Source organism: Zea mays, chromosome 1 (genome assembly GCF_902167145.1).
Source record: "Zea mays cultivar B73 chromosome 1, Zm-B73-REFERENCE-NAM-5.0, whole genome shotgun sequence".
Classification (NCBI taxonomy): Eukaryota; Viridiplantae; Streptophyta; class Magnoliopsida; order Poales; family Poaceae; genus Zea; species Zea mays.
Window position 1 is genome coordinate 72698226 of NC_050096.1, and position 19061 is coordinate 72717286.

At 45.4% G+C, this 19061-nt stretch overlaps 1 protein-coding gene across 1 annotated transcript; it reads left to right on the top strand.

The window, feature by feature from the left end:
- Positions 1 to 1100: 1100 nt before the first annotated feature.
- On the top strand, positions 1101 to 18851 carry LOC100383765 (glucose-6-phosphate 1-dehydrogenase). Its single transcript, NM_001176400.1, has 8 exons — positions 1101 to 1406; positions 1480 to 1640; positions 1711 to 1805; positions 1879 to 1993; positions 17279 to 17484; positions 17580 to 17729; positions 17829 to 18179; positions 18269 to 18851. Exons 1-8 carry the CDS (start codon positions 1130 to 1132, stop codon positions 18729 to 18731), a joined length of 1818 nt encoding a protein of 605 aa, NP_001169871.1. The 5' UTR covers positions 1101 to 1129; the 3' UTR covers positions 18732 to 18851.
- Positions 18852 to 19061: the final 210 nt, after the last annotated feature.

Sequence of the window (19061 nt, forward strand, 5' to 3'; positions counted from 1 at the left end):
AGAGAGCACCACCGCGCCTCGCACCAGGCCGCGGACCGTCCGGCCCCGCGCGCGGACCGTCCGCCCCTGTGCAGAGGGCACCGCCGCCGGTTCTTCTTGAGTATTTGGCGCTCCAAAAAAGCGTCAACAATTAGTTTCTAAAACATAGAGTTTTTAAAGCTAAATGATCAATATTGTTATAATATGTTTTAGTCCCTCTCTCTTTTATTTTAATTTATACATGTGTACTTGCTCTTTAGAGGTACCATTAAGTTTATTTTTAACTTAATAACGGTAAAACTTTAAAAGCTAGAAATATATACATTGTTTTTCCCCATAATTTCTTGTATCATTATTTTTTTTATTTATTTTTGTAATGGGTTTAGGTGAATAATTCACATACAAATTAAGAGATGTTACTTTACATTATAAAAAATATGGGGTATTTGCATTAGATTTATAATAGGGGAGGTGGATATGTAGAGTTTTAGATTCAAATTTAGAGAGTTATTTAAAATTATATTTCATAAAAGGTGCGGATTTGGAGGTACTTTAAATTATCTTTTATAATTGTAAGTGTGGACAATTTGGATGGAGGGCTAGATATAATTATCTTTTACAATAGCAGAAGTAGGTAATTTACATGCAAAATTAGAGAATTAGATCATATTTTTTATAATAGCATATGTTGATATTTTCTATAAAATAAACAAATGAATGATATGTATGTTGATAAGAGTCTACTAATTGAAGGATGAGTTTTTTTATAATTATTGTGAAAACGTATGATTTATATATATTTTTTCTAGCACGTTCGATGAAAATTAGATCACTCTCTTCGTTTTAAAGATCAAACCGCTCTATTTTATCATATACAAACTCTAATTCCGGCATGGATCTCAGAGTTAGAACCATAATAACAAGCACTTTGTGACCGACATTGCTGTGGCCTGTGGGAGATCGGAGATACCCCAGAAGCAAGAGACGCGAAGACGAACACAGATACTCCTAAACCATGGAGGAAGCAAGAGGGGAAAGAAAAAGGAAATATCTTGGTGGACGCATTATCCGTGACCACTTATTATCGTTGGACCACGACCTCCCGATCCCGACCAACTAACTGTTCACAAAGCAATCGCCAAGAACATCGATGTCCATTCGACCATTCCTGACAACCCATATCCCAATCAATCTACCACCTCTCCGGCCGTTCCACACTGATCGGATGGCGGCCTTGACCTTCCACCCGGCCGCCTGCTTCTTCCCACGACCACGAGAGGCAGCAGCGACAACGAAGCAGCCGCTCCACCATTACTGCTCGCCTCTCCGGACCCTCGTCCCTAGAACTACAAGACCGTGCCTTCTCAGGGCCAGGTCCTCCAACGGGCTCCCGCAGACCGGCGGCGCCTCGTTCGGCAGCAGCAACGGTATCCGTTGGAATATGCGAGCGTGATGACCGACTGTATGCAGAATCACGTAGTGCTTCCTGGCCGCATGCAGAGGTGCTGGATGGGACGCCGACGGGAGATGGGGCACCGGGGCAGGGGCAGCGGGGAGGGAGCACCGTCAGCATCACGGTCGTCGGCGCCTCCGGCGACCTCGCCAAGAAGAAGATCTTCCCGGCTCTCTTCGCCTTGTTCTACGAGGGCTGGCTCCCGGAGGTTCGTCGTGAGCCTGCCTCGCTCTCTGCTTCGGAGTTTCGGACAGCTGAGCTAACCATGGCCGATGCAGCATTTTACAGTGTTCGGCTATGCCCGTAGCGAGATGAACGACCAAGAGCTCAGGAACATGATTAGCATGACCCTGACGTGCCGAATCGACAAAAGGTATGCTGCTCACATGCTTCCAGTTCCGCTTCTTACAATAATGCGGACACTATCTGATTTGAGTTACTGAAAGTGAGAACTGCGGCGACAAGATGGAACAGTTCCTGAAGAGGTGCTTCTACCAGTCTGGGCAGTACAACTCGGAGGAGGGGTTTGCGGAGTTAGACAGAAAGCTCAAAGAAAAAGAGGTAATCCTAACATAAACATCACTTGAGTTGCCCTCTAATTAAGGTTGTTACAACATACTACTTTCTGTGCCTATGTGAAATGACGATGCTTATGAAGAAGGAAACTTGATACGGTACTCTCGTTACCGCATAGACGTTAGTAGCTTAAACAAATCACAAACGTTGATTTTTTTAGAATTCATAAAATTTAGATCCTCATTACCCCATTTGTTTGCATCATATTTGGCGTCATGCCACAAGATTTTTAGGCCAAACTAAACATATATTTTTTTGAATTTTTGAGTAAATTGCACGCTGGATACTAAAGTTTTATTAAGGTATTTTCATCTAGATCCTCGAATTAAGAAAAGCGACTGTCTAAATCTGTAATCTACTAGCGCTGTCCACCAAAAGTCAAAGGGGACATATCTGGTGCACATAGAAGACTGGTGCACATGGTGCACATATTAAATCATCACCACTCATTTTAGATCTAACGTCTCTAGTTGATTATTCAATTTACAAATAACACCTTCCACCACTACATACCACCACGTTGAAGGGTGTCCTTAGTAAAATATACCAAACAACTAGAGACGTTAGATCTAAAATGAGTGGTGATGATTTAATATGTGCACCATGTGCACCAATGTTCTATGTGCACCAGATATGTTGTCAAAGTCAAAAACCTCTACGCCAGCGCCAGCGCCAGCTGACGTGTCCAAGCTACAGTGACATCTGGACGTCAGGCCAACTGGCCATGCCTACTTCTAAAAAAACATCCTCTTTCTCCTTTTCACTCCCAAGTCCATCTTCTCTCCAATCTTCAGTATATGTGTTTCGGCGTTTGGCCGGATTCTAGCACAACCGGCTTCTAACTGTCGCTTCTCAGTACGCTTCTGTAAGAATCATGTCGGTGTTTCGAACCAGCTCCGACAAGTAAATTTATTTGTGCGCGTTCCGGATCCAGATGTTGTGCTCAGTGGTCACAAGATTTATACTGGTTCGGGCAGAACGTCCCTACATCTAGTCTTCGGTGCCTCGCGCTATCGGCACCTTGTTGCTCAATGCTCGTAGTTGAGGTTACAAGCGAGCGAGAGAGGGATAGGGCTCCCAAGTCTCATGAGTGCTGAGGCCTAAGAACTACGAATCTGATGCTCTCAACCTAGCAAAGCCTTGGGTGTCATCGTGGTGTGCTCCTTGGCTTTAACCTCCGCAATCCTCTTTGTGATGTGGTGTGGTCGTAGTGGTCTGCGTGAGTCGTCGTCTCGTCGTGAGTCCTTTTCGTTCTCAGTCGACCCTCCCCCTTTTACAAGCCAAGGCAGGGGTCGGTTACCGGTAGCTTCCCAAGGAAGGAGCTATTGCACTGTGGTGAAACGAGACATTCTACCTCGGTAAAGTCGTGCTTGTCAGCATGTGCCTGTCGTCTGAGCTTCTCTGGACTCGCTCTTTAAGACTAGTTGTGTGGGCGGCGAAGAGCTCTAGCGCCATCATTACTGTCTCTGTGCCACACTGACTCCTGGCCTCCGTAGCCTGTGTCTCGGCGTGTCTCGTCATGTTGTGGGTCCTGTAGACGACCAACACACTTAGTCCTAAGCTTAATAGGTTATGAGTGGGCCGCAGCCCTAGGAGCCCGTAGGTCATGAGTGGAAGGAGGAACAACTCTCCCATTGTGGTCAGGTGCCAGGCACAGTTAATACGGTCGGTCACTTATGGCGGGTCAGTCCTGGGTCAGACGCGAAATCCACTTGAGTGGCTTCCTCTTGGCTCGCCCGACCCCCCTTCTGACTACACCTCATCCGATCCCGGGCTTGGTCCATCGGGACTATCTGGGGGCGGGCCCTTCCAGGGCAGACTTTTTTCCCTTGTCCTCTTGTCGACTTGTGGGCCTCAGGGGCCTAGGGATCTTTCCTCCAACAGTAGCCCTAGAACCCTCGAGGGGAGTTTCTTCCCTTGGTGGCTTCCCCTAGGTCAGGCGGAGATTGCTCCATCCCTCTCGGCGTATGAGTCTAGAGGGTAGGTAGGATTTGCGGGACCCGTCATTGGGCCTTCGGGGGCTAGTCAACTGCTATAAGTAGAGGATCTACCTGCTCTATCCTTAATCGACTTTGTTCGACACCATTTCGCTCTCTAGGAACGACATCTTGTTGGAAAGCTACCCCGCCCGAGTCCTTTGGGGGACTTCTTGGCTAATCATGGATTGTGGCAAGCGTCCTTCCTCGGAGTGCCCTCACTAGGGACGATTCAAAAGTCACCTAATGCGGGAAGGGTAGGTGGTTTCTGGAAGCTTCCTAACCCTCTCTCCCTTCGTTACTCGCTGGGGATGGCTTCGTTTACAAGATGGTTGAATCAAGCGTCCGAGGAGAGGTCATATCCCTTTTGTCTTCCCCTACTGCTTCTCCAGATGAGAAGTCTAGGGCTGGTCCTCGGGGCAGTGGGCTCGGGCCCTCCCTCCGGGGTAGCGCGTCTAACGCTCTGAATGTGAATGATCACCCTCTTTTGGTCGTAAGGCTGGTTGGGCTTGGGCCCCACTCGGGTCGTGTCATCCTGTGCAGAAGAGTCATGGCTTCTTCCTACCCCGCCAGTCATACGCAGTCCGAAGGGTCCGGGGCCCATACCCTTCCATTGTTCAAAGACTATGTCGCCCATACCTAATTCGAAGACGCCAAACCACTCAATGACAAGTTATCCCTCATCAATGTCTAATAACACTCTAAAAATCAACTATGTATACTCGGTTTTAGGATTGAGGGATCATGACATGTATCCTCAATGATAGAACTTTTGAATCTCCCCAAGAACCCTAACCACTAGATCAATACCAAAAATAGATTGCACCTTTGATCTGATCGCTATCACGTTCGTCAATGAAAATCTACGCTATGGCAACGATGGTTGGGGAAGCGATCTTGCCGGTGGTGGAATTCCTCTTGATTATAGGAACATGTGTAAGTTTTCTCTCATGCATATTTTATTTCTTTAGAACCTTTCTTAGCAAGCCTATGCGATAATCCTAATACCACTTTTCTCTTGTATCTCGATGAATCTCAATTCTTAGAACAAGAGACACTTTACCGAGAATAATTTTTTTAATATTGAGGACAAGAACTTTTTAAAAGTAGATTGACATCACTACTTACAGGTAAGATGTCACTCATACATGCAAAATTAGGGAATGAATTTCCCATTCTATAACTTTGCACAAATGCAATTATCATCTCATTCTCTTTGACCCAAACATACTTTAACTTTAAATGCTACTATCTAGAGACTTGCTCTAGTCCATAAATGATTTCTTCAGGTGGCATCCCTTCTATATTTTTACTTTTATGCAAAACTTTTAGCTTATGCCATGTAATCGTTTCATACAGATGCCATTAGGGAATGTCGTCGTTACTTTCATCTGATGTAACTCAGATCATGGTGTGCCACTAGCACCCATTGTAATCTATTCATTCTCTTTGCACAAAAACTTTTGATCAAACTACGCTTTTCATCTTTACATATTCCCTTTAGAGCCACATTTCATCTTGTAGACCCTTTACAGCCTACTTGTAACACCCGGCTTTAAGGAACAAAGCCAGGTGCATCTCATACATGCGCCAAGAAGACAACATATATAATAACAGAGTGTATAGAGATAAATGTCATAAAACATCAGAGAATTTATTACATAGCGGAAGACTTATTACAAAATAACATAATAAAGATAAAACGAACTAAGGATCGCCGGCGCCAATGTCGACTGGGAAACGCCACCTAGATCAGATCGAACTCCTCAGTGTTAGGCGGCTCCTCCTGAACCACCTGATCATCTCCTGTGGGGGGGGGGGGGTGTGAGACAGCAAGGGTGAGCTCACACATGATCATCGCTCAACAAGTTGTGGGGAATAATGTGACATGAACTCACCAAAGGTGGGAGCTCATGTGAAGTGTAAGGCTGATCAATGATAGGGGTTAAAGCTGAGCATTGCTTTTAAGTAGTTGGTCAAAATTTTATTAGCAGTTACTAAGTGTAAGTAAATACCAAACCTTAAATAAAGTAATTGAACAAATTAATAATAAACCCATGCATATGCAAATGACAAAATTGAATTTAAGTTCCATAATTTAAACATCAGAGAGTCCTGAGCTGCTCATGACCGTGAGCTCGGCTAGTATACCAGTTTTACACTCTGCAGAGGTTGTACCTTTTACCCACAAGTCATGTTACCCATCTGCCAAGGGGTCATGAATCCCATACACCTCTACCTAGGAAGCGCGGCAGGGCAACACTACGAGGCCTTTACAAAGTTCCACTAGCTTCCGAAAACCCGCTACAGTTTATAGGAAGATCCAGTACAGGGTTCCTGGCTGACCGCCATCGCAGCAAAATCAACCAGGGACCTCCCCGCACTGACCTCTCCCCTACTGCCCTTGCCCCTTTCGGGTAAGGTAGTCTTCCACTAGATTTCCTAATTAGTCAGCCAAGGGCGTCCCATTAAACCCTTGTGGTGGCACGTGGTTCTCAAGTTAAGCTCTATGTTCCAATTAACATTAATGATCTCAACATGAACATAAATAGAATAACAAAAATAACTGGAACATAGAGGTAATAAATGATTATCCCAAAACCATGTAAAGCAATAGCAAACTACCCAAGTGATTCAGGGGTGAACAAGGTAATGAGATAAACAATCTAGGGTAACCTATTGGGTCCCATCAAAATTAACCTATGCATGGATAAGTGATATTAAAGAACATTATTGGGTAAAAAGTGGTCAAGGGCACAACTTGCCTGGCACTTGAGATCCAGTTACCAGGGTGAACTTCATGTGACTTGAAACCTCGCACTAGACGTAGCAATACAAACAAACATGGTATAGATAAAATTAACATCACATCAAACATAATAACAAACTGAATAATAATAATCCACGCGTTGCTACGAGACTAACGGAATTTTTGAACGGATCAAATCGGAGTTAAAACGGAGGAGTCATGATTTTATGAAGATTCTATGTGTTTTGTACAAGATTAAATGGGATATAAATTTTGATGTGACTTTTATGTCAAAACAGTAGTACTAGATGATAGACAATAATATTACGAAATTATAGGAATTGGAACGGATTAATTTGGGCTTAATATGAATTTTCTATGAATTACCCAAGTTTCACAATTATTTTTATACTCAAAATCAATTTCTAAATCTATTTTTCTGGTTTTATTTAATTCCTGGACTGCGCCACAATTTGCAGAGAAGACAGGGGCTAATCTACAAAAATTCCAGAGACTCAGAGCTAACCCCGCAGAGGACGGCGGGTTAATTCATTTATTTCTCAGGGTCTCCTACGCAAAATGCGCAGGCCGAAGAGGTATCGCGATATCTGGGCCGTTTGATCACACGCGGATGGCACAGATTAGATCACCAGGGTCACCAAACGGTATGATCTGTAGATCCTCGGATCATAGATCAATGGCTCACATTCTATTGCGCACAGGTATGCACACATGACCGTTTATCAGAAAATCAATGGTCCAGCTTGACCGAGCCAAAGCAGTCACCTAGTCTCTAATCCAGGCCCTCTATTTCTAGATCAATGGCTGGCACTATTCTTCTTCCTCGGGTATAGCTAGCCGGCGGCGCGATACGAGCACGGCAGCACTCCCACCGGAGTAGCTCAATACGGGTGATCCCGCCCCTACTCACTGCTATACTTGGTGCTATGCAATCCCTACGACACGACAATAGCTTTGGCAGAGAGCTTACCAGGAATGACGCCGCGATGAAGCCTGTCCACACGGCATGGAGGATCCGCGGCGGAGCCCTATCGCCGGTGAGTAATTCTGGGACTCAGCGCCGCCATACACTTTCGAAGGCAGCACGATTCGCCCAAGCATGGCCTGACGAAGCTCCACGGCCTGATCCCCATGTACAGATGACCGCGAAGAGGATGTTCCATGGCGAGGGCGATCCGCCCGCACTGGTGAGCGCGGCCAGCAGCACCGGGGGTGTTTTCTTCCCCCCGACAACACGCTGGGAGCCCCGCACGGCACAGTACCTCACGCAAGCACGAAACACGAGCGTAGATCGAAACGCGATGGTGCCAATCTCCCACGAATCAACAGAGTTTTCCCCCGCCATTTCCTCAACCGAATCGATGGCGCCTGGTAGAATCGCCCCCACGGCCACGCACTGGATTACCTTCTACCCCGTGGTCTCTCTCTCACCGACGACGGCACAGTTGAAGCACCAAGGTGATGGCGGTGAGTTCGCTTGGTTTTCTCGGTGGCAGCCACACACAATGGGGAAGCGAGGTATGGCGGATAGGGCGGCTTAGCTGTGGTACCCACCCAACGAGGTTCTCGGGGTCTTAAGCGATCTGGGAGCCATGGTTTTATGCCCTGGTGTGCGGATGTGTTCGATCAACGGAACACAGGGAGGAGGTAGAGATCTTCGACGATTTTTTCGGCGTGCTGTTGAGGTTAGGAGAAGATTCCGACTTGTGGGCCCCATATGCAGTGAGGGGCACGGGCACTATTGAGGGGTGTGAGCGACTGACGGAATGGGGCCCGCTAGTCAGACCCATGACGCGGCCTGGTAAAACCTGGGCTGGGCGCGCATGGTAGACGAGTCCAGGTTGGGCCGAAATGTGGTCAAGCCAGCCCAGCAGGGTTCTTTCTTCTTTTCTATTTCCCTTCCTCCTTATTTCTATTTTCCACTTGCTTTCATAATTCAAATTCCAGAATTTGTTGTGAGTTTCACCTTTAGCCCAAATATACAAACTTAAATACTGGTCTAAAATATTTTATTTATTTATTTCCTCCATAATTTATAGTATTTTCCCTCACTTCCACCACATTTTAAGTATACTTTGGGTCTTTAAGTTCAAATGTGAATATTAATGTAATTCCACTAAAATTATTATTATTGTTAAATGCACACTTAATTAAACTCTAACATGATACATTAGGTTATTTATGTGTCATTTATTTAATGATTCACTTCCAAATGGGTGTTCACATGTACTAATGAATAAAGGCAACACATATAGAGAAAATTAATCTCATTTCCTATGCTTTTACAAATTTGGGTATTACAAATCCTACCCCCCTTAAAAATAATCTCGTCCTCGAGATTTAGGAGGAACGAGGGAAAGATGGGAAAAATTTATATGAAGCCCTTCTTCTCTTTCCCATGTTACTTCATCTTCTCCATGATGGCTCCATTGCTCTTTGCACATCTTTATCACCTTATTTCTTGTAACTCGAGTCAATGTATCAAGAATCTTGACAGGATACTCCGTGTAAGTCAAATCATCCTGAACATTGAGTTCCTCCATTGGTAATTGTTACTTAGGGACACGGAGACACTTCTTAAGTTGAGACACATGAAATACATTATGCACATCCGATAGACTATCAGGTAACTCGAGTTGGTATGCCATCTCCCCAACTCGCTTAAAAACTCAGAATGGTCCAATATAGCGAGGGGACAATTTGCCCTTAACTTTAAATCTCCTCATTCCACGAAGTGGTGACACCTTGAGGTACACATAATCTCCCTCTTCATATTTCAGTGGTTTTCTTCTATTATCAGCGTAGCTCTTTTGCCTGGTCTGAGCTACCTTCAAATTTTCCTTGATTATACAGACTTGTTCTTCTGCCTATTGAATAAGTTTGGGTCCAAAGAACTGTCTTCCTCTAGTCTGGTCCAATATAGAGGAATCCTGCATTTCCTGCCATATAGAGCCTCGAACGGTGACATCTTCAGACTGGCCTGGTAGCTATTATTATACGAGAACTCAGCATAAGGCAGACTCTTATCCCAACTTCCTCCATGCTGAAGGGCACATGCTCTCAACATATCTTCTAAAACTTGATTTGTCCTTTCAGTCTGTCCATCAGTCTGAGGGTGATAAGCCGTACTAAAATTCAACTTCGTACTCATGTTCTCATGAAAGCTTCTCCAAAATCTTGAGGTAAACTGCGAACCTCGATCAGACACGATCTTCTTTGGTACTCCATGTAAACACACAATCCGAGCCATATACAATTCTGCTAGCTGAGAACCTCTATAAGTAGTCTTCACAGGAATAAAGTGAGCCACTTTAGTCAATCTATCCACAATCACCCATATAGCATCATATCCTTTCTGGGTGCGAGGCAATCCAGTAATGAAATCCATACCAATCTCTTCCCATTTCCACTCGGGTATCTTCAGTGGATGCAACAGTCCAGCTGGCCTCTGGTGTTCAGCCTTAACTCTTTGACATACATCGCACATAGCTACATGTGCAGCTACATCTCTTTTCAATCCATACCACCAATACTTCCGTTTCAAATCCTGATACATCTTAGTACTACCAGGATGAATAGAATAATCCGAGTCATGGGCCTCCTTTAAAATAGTCTCCCGAAGGCTTTTAATATCAGGGACACACATCCTGTCCTTGAACCATACAGTGCCCTGCTCATCTTCCGTGAACTCCGGAGCTCGACCTTCAGTAATCAGATCCTTAATCTCTTTTATTTTAGCATCACCAATTTGTCCTTTGCGGATCACTTGCTCCAAAGTGGGTTCCACATCAATAGTGACTCCTTCAGTATGAGCAACTATCCCCAGGTTAAGTCTCCTGAAGTCCTCAACAATCTCATCGGGTAGCCGGGCAACAATAGCTGAATGAACATGCTCTTTGCGACTCAAGGCATCTGCAACCAAATTTGCCTTGCCCGGGTGATAGTGAATCTCCAAATCATAATCCTTAATAAGCTCCAACCAACGGCGTTGCCTAAGATTGAGATCCTTCTGAGTGAATATATACTTCAAACTCTTATGATCCGTATACACTTGGCACTTGGTCCCCATGATATAATGTCTCCAAATCTTAAGTGCATGCACAACGGCTGCCAATTCCAAGTCATGAGTAGGGTAGTTCAATTCATGCTTGCGTAACTGACGAGAAGCATAAGCAATCACATGTCCTTCTTGTATGAGCACACATCCTAAGCCTTGGCCACATGCATCACAATAGATATCAAATCCTTTCTGTAGATCTGGCATAACCAATACTGGTGGCGACATCAACTTCTTCTTCAATAGATCAAAGCTGTTTTGACACTTCTCGTCCCACTTAAATTCTTTTCCTTTCTCCAAAAGCGAAGTCATAGGCTTAGCAATCTTAGAAAATCCTTCAATAAATCTCTGATAGTATCCTGCAACTCCTAGGAAACTCCGAATCTCCATAACTGTAGTGGGTATGCTCCACACCACTAACTCCTTGACTTTAGCAGGATCCACTGATATCCTTCCATTAGAAATGATATGTCCAAGAAAAAGGGCACCTCGCCAATCCAAAACTCGCATTTGCCATACTTGGCGTAGAGTTGATTGTCTCGTTGCTTCTGTAACACCAATCTTAGATGTTCTTCATGATCGCTATCATTCTTGGAGTAAATAAAAATATCGCCGATGAAAACCACGACGAATCTGTCCAATTCACGAACACCTTATTCTTCAAATCCATAAAATAAGCTGGTGCATTAGTTAAGCCAAATGACATAACCGTGAACTCATATAAACCATATCGGGTCGAGAAATCCGTCTTGGGAATATCCGATGGCCTAATCTTCATTTGGTGATAACCTGATCGGAGATCAATCTTCGAGTATACCCTTGCACCTCTCATCTGATTAAATAAATCCTTAATGCGGGGTAATGGACACTTGTCCTTCACAGTGACATCGTTAAGGGTCCTATAATCCACGCACATCCCTTGCGAACCATCTTTCTTCTGTACAAATAGAACTGGTGCTCCACAAGGTGAAGAACTCGGACGAATGTACCCATCCTCTTGTAATTCTGTTAATTGCTTCTTAAGTTCCTTTTAGTTCTTCTACGGACATCTTGTATGGCCGTTTGGGAGTAGGGGCAGCCCAGGTAAGGGATCAATGATAAACTCAATTTCCCTATATGGTGGCATCCCTGGTAACTCTTCTGGGAAGACATCCGAAAAATCTCTAACCACACGGATGTTGACACCAACAAACTTCCCATCTACTAAGAATGTCGCTACTCTGATGGTGGTAGTTACTGCAACCTCAACTTCAAATCTTTCTCCTTTGGACTGGTGAGTTCTATGGTCCCATTAGCACAGTGTATAACCTGCCTTTGCCTTTCTTAACCATGACATACCAAGAATCACGTCTATAGTGCTCTCTTCTAACACTATAGGGGTAGCCCATCTGGGTTAGAAATACAGGGTAAGAAAGGAAGAATTGTAGACAAGGCGAGTAATTACGAGAAATGTTGCTACGGGGGATTTATTAGCTAAGTAGATTAGTGTGTTATCCACTAAAGCTAATTCATTACCTTATGTTGGTACATGCTAAGATGTCCATATATAATATATCAATCAATCAAAGAAGCAAATCAGACATTTAACATCAGAACAATCAAACAACATTTTTAAAGAAAATAGTTTTAAATTTTGTCTTGGGTTCCCTATCTCTTAAAAAGATCATAATGGTAGGATTCCAAGGTGTGAAATCCATCTTGTCTTAGAGTGGAAAAGATAAGATTAATTAGAGTAGAGTAGCAAAAGGTGAGACAAGATCAAGATGAGATAAGTATGGAATGAATCAGAGTAAGGTAAGTAGGAAAGATTTGTCCATTTCTATCTAGGTTTCGTCCTACAGTCAACATTTCCTCTGATACCACTTCTGTAACACCCGGCTTTAAGGAACAAAGCTAGGTGCATCTCATACATGCGCCAAGAAGACAACATATATAATAACAGAGTGTATAGAGATAAATGTCATAAAACATCAGAGAATTTATTACATAGCGGAAGACTTATTACAAAATAACATAATAAAGATAAAACGAACTAAGGATCGCCGGCGCCAATGTCGACTGGGAAACGCCACCTAGATCAGATCGAACTCCTCAGTGTTAGGCGGCTCCTCCTGAACCACCTGATCATCTCCTGTGGGGGGGGGGGTGTGAGACAGCAAGGGTGAGCTCACACATGATCATCGCTCAACAAGTTGTGGGGAATAATGTGACATGAACTCACCAAAGGTGGGAGCTCATGTGAAGTGTAAGGCTGATCAATGATAGGGGTTAAAGCTGAGCATTGCTTTTAAGTAGTTGGTCAAAATTTTATTAGCAGTTACTAAGTGTAAGTAAATACCAAACCTTAAATAAAGTAATTGAACAAATTAATAATAAACCCATGCATATGCAAATGACAAAATTGAATTTAAGTTCCATAATTTAAACATCAGAGAGTCCTGAGCTGCTCATGACCGTGAGCTCGGCTAGTATACCAGTTTTACACTCTGCAGAGGTTGTACCCTTTACCCACAAGTCATGTTACCCATCTGCCAAGGGGTCATGAATCCCATACACCTCTACCTAGGAAGCGCGGCAGGGCAACACTACGAGGCCTTTACAAAGTTCCACTAGCTTCCGAAAACCCGCTACAGTTTATAGGAAGATCCAGTACAGGGTTCCTGGCTGACCGCCATCGCAGCAAAATCAACCAGGGACCTCCCCGCACTGACCTCTCCCCTACTGCCCTTGCCCCTTTCGGGTAAGGTAGTCTTCCACTAGATTTCCTAATTAGTCAGCCAAGGGCGTCCCATTAAACCCTTGTGGTGGCACGTGGTTCTCAAGTTAAGCTCTATGTTCCAATTAACATTAATGATCTCAACATGAACATAAATAGAATAACAAAAATAACTGGAACATAGAGGTAATAAATGATTATCCCAAAACCATGTAAAGCAATAGCAAACTACCCAAGTGATTCAGGGGTGAACAAGGTAATGAGATAAACAATCTAGGGTAACCTATTGGGTCCCATCAAAATTAACCTATGCATGGATAAGTGATATTAAAGAACATTATTGGGTAAAAAGTGGTCAAGGGCACAACTTGCCTGGCACTTGAGATCCAGTTACCAGGGTGAACTTCATGTGACTTGAAACCTCGCACTAGACGTAGCAATACAAACAAACATGGTATAGATAAAATTAACATCACATCAAACATAATAACAAACTGAATAATAATAATCCACGCGTTGCTACGAGACTAACGGAATTTTTGAACGGATCAAATCGGAGTTAAAACGGAGGAGTCATGATTTTATGAAGATTCTATGTGTTTTGTATAAGATTAAATGGGATATAAATTTTGATGTGACTTTTATGTCAAAACAGTAGTACTAGATGATAGACAATAATATTACGAAATTATAGGAATTGGAACGGATTAATTTGGGCTTAATATGAATTTTCTATGAATTACCCAAGTTTCACAATTATTTTTATACTCAAAATCAATTTCTAAATCTATTTTTCTGGTTTTATTTAATTCCTGGACTGCGCCACAATTTGCAGAGAAGACAGGGGCTAATCTACAAAAATTCCAGAGACTCAGAGCTAACCCCGCAGAGGATGGCAGGTTAATTCATTTATTTCTCATGGTCTCCTACGCAAAATGCGCAGGCCGAAGAGGTATCGCGATATCTGGGCCGTTTGATCACACGCGGATGGCACAGATTAGATCACCAGGGTCACCAAACGGTATGATCTGTAGATCCTCGGATCATAGATCAATGGCTCACATTCTATTGCGCACAGGTATGCACACATGACCGTTTATCAGAAAATCAATGGTCCAGCTTGACCGAGCCAAAGCAGTCACCTAGTCTCTAATCCAGGCCCTCTATTTCTAGATCAATGGCTGGCACTATTCTTCTTCCTCGGGTATAGCTAGCCGGCGGCGCGATACGAGCACGGCAGCACTCCCACCGGAGTAGCTCAATACGGGTGATCCCGCCCCTACTCACTGCTATACTTGGTGCTATGCAATCCCTACGACACGACAATAGCTTTGGCAGAGAGCTTACCAGGAATGACGCCGCGATGAAGCCTGTCCACACGGCATGGAGGATCCGCGGCGGAGCCCTATCGCCGGTGAGTAATTCTGGGACTCAACGCCGCCATACACTTTCGAAGGCAGCACGATTCGCCCAAGCATGGCCTGACGAAGCTCCACGGCCTGATCCCCATGTACAGATGACCGCGAAGAGGATGTTCCATGGCGAGGGCGATCCGCCCGCACTGGTGAGCGCGGCCAGCAGCACCGGGGGTGTTTTCTTCCCCCCGACAACACGCTGGGAGCCCCGCACGGCACAGTACCTCACGCAAGCACGAAACACGAGCGTAGATCGAAACGCGATGGTGCCAATCTCCCACGAATCAACAGAGTTTTCCCCCGCCATTTCCTCAACCGAATCGATGGCGCCTGGTAGAATCGCCCCCACGGCCACGCACTGGATTACCTTCTACCCAGTGGTCTCTCTCTCACCGACGACGGCACAGTTGAAGCACCAAGGTGATGGCGGTGAGTTCGCTTGGTTTTCTCGGTGGCAGCCACACACAATGGGGAAGCGAGGTATGGCGGATAGGGCGGCTTAGCTGTGGTACCCACCCAACGAGGTTCTCGGGGTCTTAAGCGATCTGGGAGCCATGGTTTTATGCCCTGGTGTGCGGATGTGTTCGATCAACGGAACACAGGGAGGAGGTAGAGATCTTCGACGATTTTTTCGGCGTGCTGTTGAGGTTAGGAGAAGATTCCGACTTGTGGGCCCCATATGCAGTGAGGGGCACGAGCACTATTGAGGGGTGTGAGCGACTGACGGAATGGGGCCCGCTAGTCAGACCCATGACGCGGCCTGGTAAAACCTGGGCTGGGCGCGCATGGTAGACGAGTCCAGGTTGGGCCGAAATGTGGTCAAGCCAGCCCAGCAGGGTTCTTTCTTCTTTTCTATTTCCCTTCCTCCTTATTTCTATTTTCCACTTGCTTTCATAATTCAAATTCCAGAATTTGTTGTGAGTTTCACCTTTAGCCCAAATATACAAACTTAAATACTGGTCTAAAATATTTTATTTATTTATTTCCTCCATAATTTATAGTATTTTCCCTCACTTCCACCACATTTTAAGTATACTTTGGGTCTTTAAGTTCAAATGTGAATATTAATGTAATTCCACTAAAATTATTATTATTGTTAAATGCACACTTAATTAAACTCTAACATGATACATTAGGTTATTTATGTGTCATTTATTTAATGATTCACTTCCAAATGGGTGTTCACATGTACTAATGAATAAAGGCAACACATATAGAGAAAATTAATCTCATTTCCTATGCTTTTACAAATTTGGGTATTACACTACTGTTTTGGCTCCATTAGAAATTATTTCTGAGCCACAAACGTCGTTGGTAATTAGTGGTTCTTTTGCCGTTTAAGCGAGGGAGTGCTTCCATGGCTTCTTCAAATGAGGTGGGATTGCCCTCAAATTGAATTTCACAAATATAGACTTTGTAGTCATAAAAATATCTGATTTATTATTCTTTAAGACCATTTATGCCTCAGCTATTAGCACTTCTTTCATATGGGGTGGTTGTTGCTCTTTATTGCCAAGATGCAATTCATTATACAATCTCCTTATACCATTGATAGAACTTTTGGGTCTGCCCAATAACCCTAACCACTAGATCAATACCAAAAACAGATCGTACCTTTGATCCAATCGCTATCATGTTCGTCGGTGAAAATCTGCGCTAGGGCAATGACGGCCGGGGAAGCGATCTTGCCAGCGGTGGGCTTCTCGTTGCTGACAGCCTGCCCTCGGGATCGGTCTAGGGTTGAGGTGGGGAACTTAGAGTGTGTTTGGTTGGACGTATAATGAGGGATGAAAGAGGGCGACCATAGTTTTTGTAGTGTTTAGATGAGAGTCACGTAGGGGCGAGGTAAACACCGGAGTAATTTTTGGTGGCGGCGTGATCCCAAAAAATCGAGGGGATAGTGTCGCACTCGCCTCATCCTACTTTGACCTCAAACCAAATACATCAAACAACACTGCGAGCCTCATGCCTTAACCGTCAACCACACCTCTCTATTTATAGGCTACATAACATGAGCCCATCAATGTCATTTTAGACTGGACGCCCCTGATCAGGGCGCGAGATCAAAGGCTCACTTCGTTGCTGGTGGAGATCAATTCCATCACTCCATGAACGCATTTGATCAAAGGCTCACTTCGCTGTTGGATTTTTTTTCTTATTTTTGAAATTGTTGATACTTTTTTTCTTATACTACCTTTCATATATAGGAGGTTACAATAGAAGATTATATCCCTCTAGATCTGATCAAATGGATGATCGTGATTGATTGGTTGGAACTATCATAGCAAAGCCCGGCCTACCCAGGGATTCATCATTCATGCATCTACGTGTTGCAGGCAGGCAGGCTACCGAACAGGCTATTTTACCTGTCGATCCCGCCAAACATATTCGTGGATGTGGTTAGATCCGCTAGCCGCACCGCGTCGTCTTCAAGCGGGTGGACAAGATTTATAGTGGAGAAGCCATTCGGCCGTGACTCGGAGTCCTCCGGCGAGCTCACTCGGTCCTTGAAGAAGTACTTGGTCGAGGAGCAAATATTCAGGCAAGTGGCGACGCCGACGACCATGCATCACTCTATCTTGGACGTACTGAATAACCTACGAAATGAACAATACAATTGCAACAATCGACCTGCAGGATCGACCATTACCTGGGCAAGGAACTGGTTGAGAATCTCTCCGTCCTCCGCTTCTCCAACCTCGTCTTCGAGCCGCTGTGGTCGAGGAACTACATCCGGAACGTGCAGCTCATATTCTCTGAAGATTTCGGCACCGAGGGTCGAGGCGGGTGGGTTGGGTCTGCATGCACTACTGTCAGCAGTGTCTTCTTCTTCTTCATTGCATTTGCATGACAACGTCCTTGCTTGCTGGCTGTCTCTGCCTGCAGCTACTTCGACAACTACGGCATCATCCGGGACATCATGCAGAACCACCTGCTGCAGATCCTGGCCCTGTTCGCCATGGAGACCCCGGTGAGCCTGGACGCCGAGGACATCCGCAACGAGAAGGTGAAGGTGCTGAGGTCCATGAGGCAGCTGAAGCTCGAGGACGTGGTGGTGGGCCAGTACAAGGGCCACTCCAAGGGCGGCAAGTCGTACCCGGGCTACGCCGACGACCCCACCGTGCCCAAGGGCAGCGTCACGCCCACCTTCGCCGCCGCCGCGCTCTTCATCGACAACGCGCGCTGGGACGGTGTGCCGTTCCTGATGAAGGCAGGCAAGGCGCTGCACACACGACGGTACGGTACCCATTGCTGAACTGAACTGAACTAAACCGAAGAAAGCAAGAAAGTTCATCTCTGAAAATGAACCATCGCATTGCATGCAGCGCGGAGATCCGGGTGCAGTTCCGGCGCGTGCCGGGAAACCTGTACCGGCGGAACATCGGCGCGGACCTGGACAAGGCGACCAACGAGCTGGTGCTCCGGGTGCAGCCCGACGAGGCCATCTACCTCAAGGTCAACAACAAGGTGCCCGGGCTGGGCATGCGCCTCGACCGCAGCAACCTCAACCTGCTCTACTCCGAGCGCTACCGCCGCGAGATCCCCGACGCGTACGAGCGCCTTCTGCTGGACGCCATGGAGGGCGAGCGCCGCCTCTTCATCCGGAGCGACGAGCTCGACGCCGCCTGGGCCATCTTCACGCCCGCGCTCAGGGAGCTGGAGGACAGGAAAGTGGCGCCGGAGCTCTACCCGTACGGCAGCAGGGGCCCCGTCGGCGCGCACTACCTCGCCGCCAACTACAACGTCAGGTGGGGAGACATCACCAGCGATGACGACGGCGCCTTCTAGCTCTAGACAGAGACATGCATCCATCGATTCGTGACGCTACGCCTTATTGTGGAAGGGACACGCAGTTGTATCCAATCCAATCAAATTTAACAAAAATGGCAAGGGGGCTTGGCACAGAATAAGAACTAGAGATTCATCATGAACACAAATTACAAAATAGGGCATATTGTAGTAGCCACAACACATACTAGAGCACAGCCTGCACGGAACAAGAACCATGACATCAATCCATCATGAACCCCTAGTCGTAACAAACATTGAACAAGAAAACCGCTGCTAAATAAGTATTAAGTTGCATGCACCAACCAATTCAACACAAAAGCTTAAGAT

What these genes read in the sequence shown, in the direction of transcription:
- LOC100383765 (NM_001176400.1), top strand. Translation starts at nt 1,130, where the DNA reads ATGTCCATTCGACCATTCCTGACAACCCATATCCCAATCAATCTACCA. An exon ending in GTCGAGGAGCAAATATTCAG is followed by an intron (nt 17,485 to 17,579) that starts GCAAGTGGCGAC and finishes ATCGACCTGCAG; the next exon opens with GATCGACCATTACCTGGGCA. An exon ending in GGCACCGAGGGTCGAGGCGG is followed by an intron (nt 17,730 to 17,828) that starts GTGGGTTGGGTC and finishes CTCTGCCTGCAG; the next exon opens with CTACTTCGACAACTACGGCA.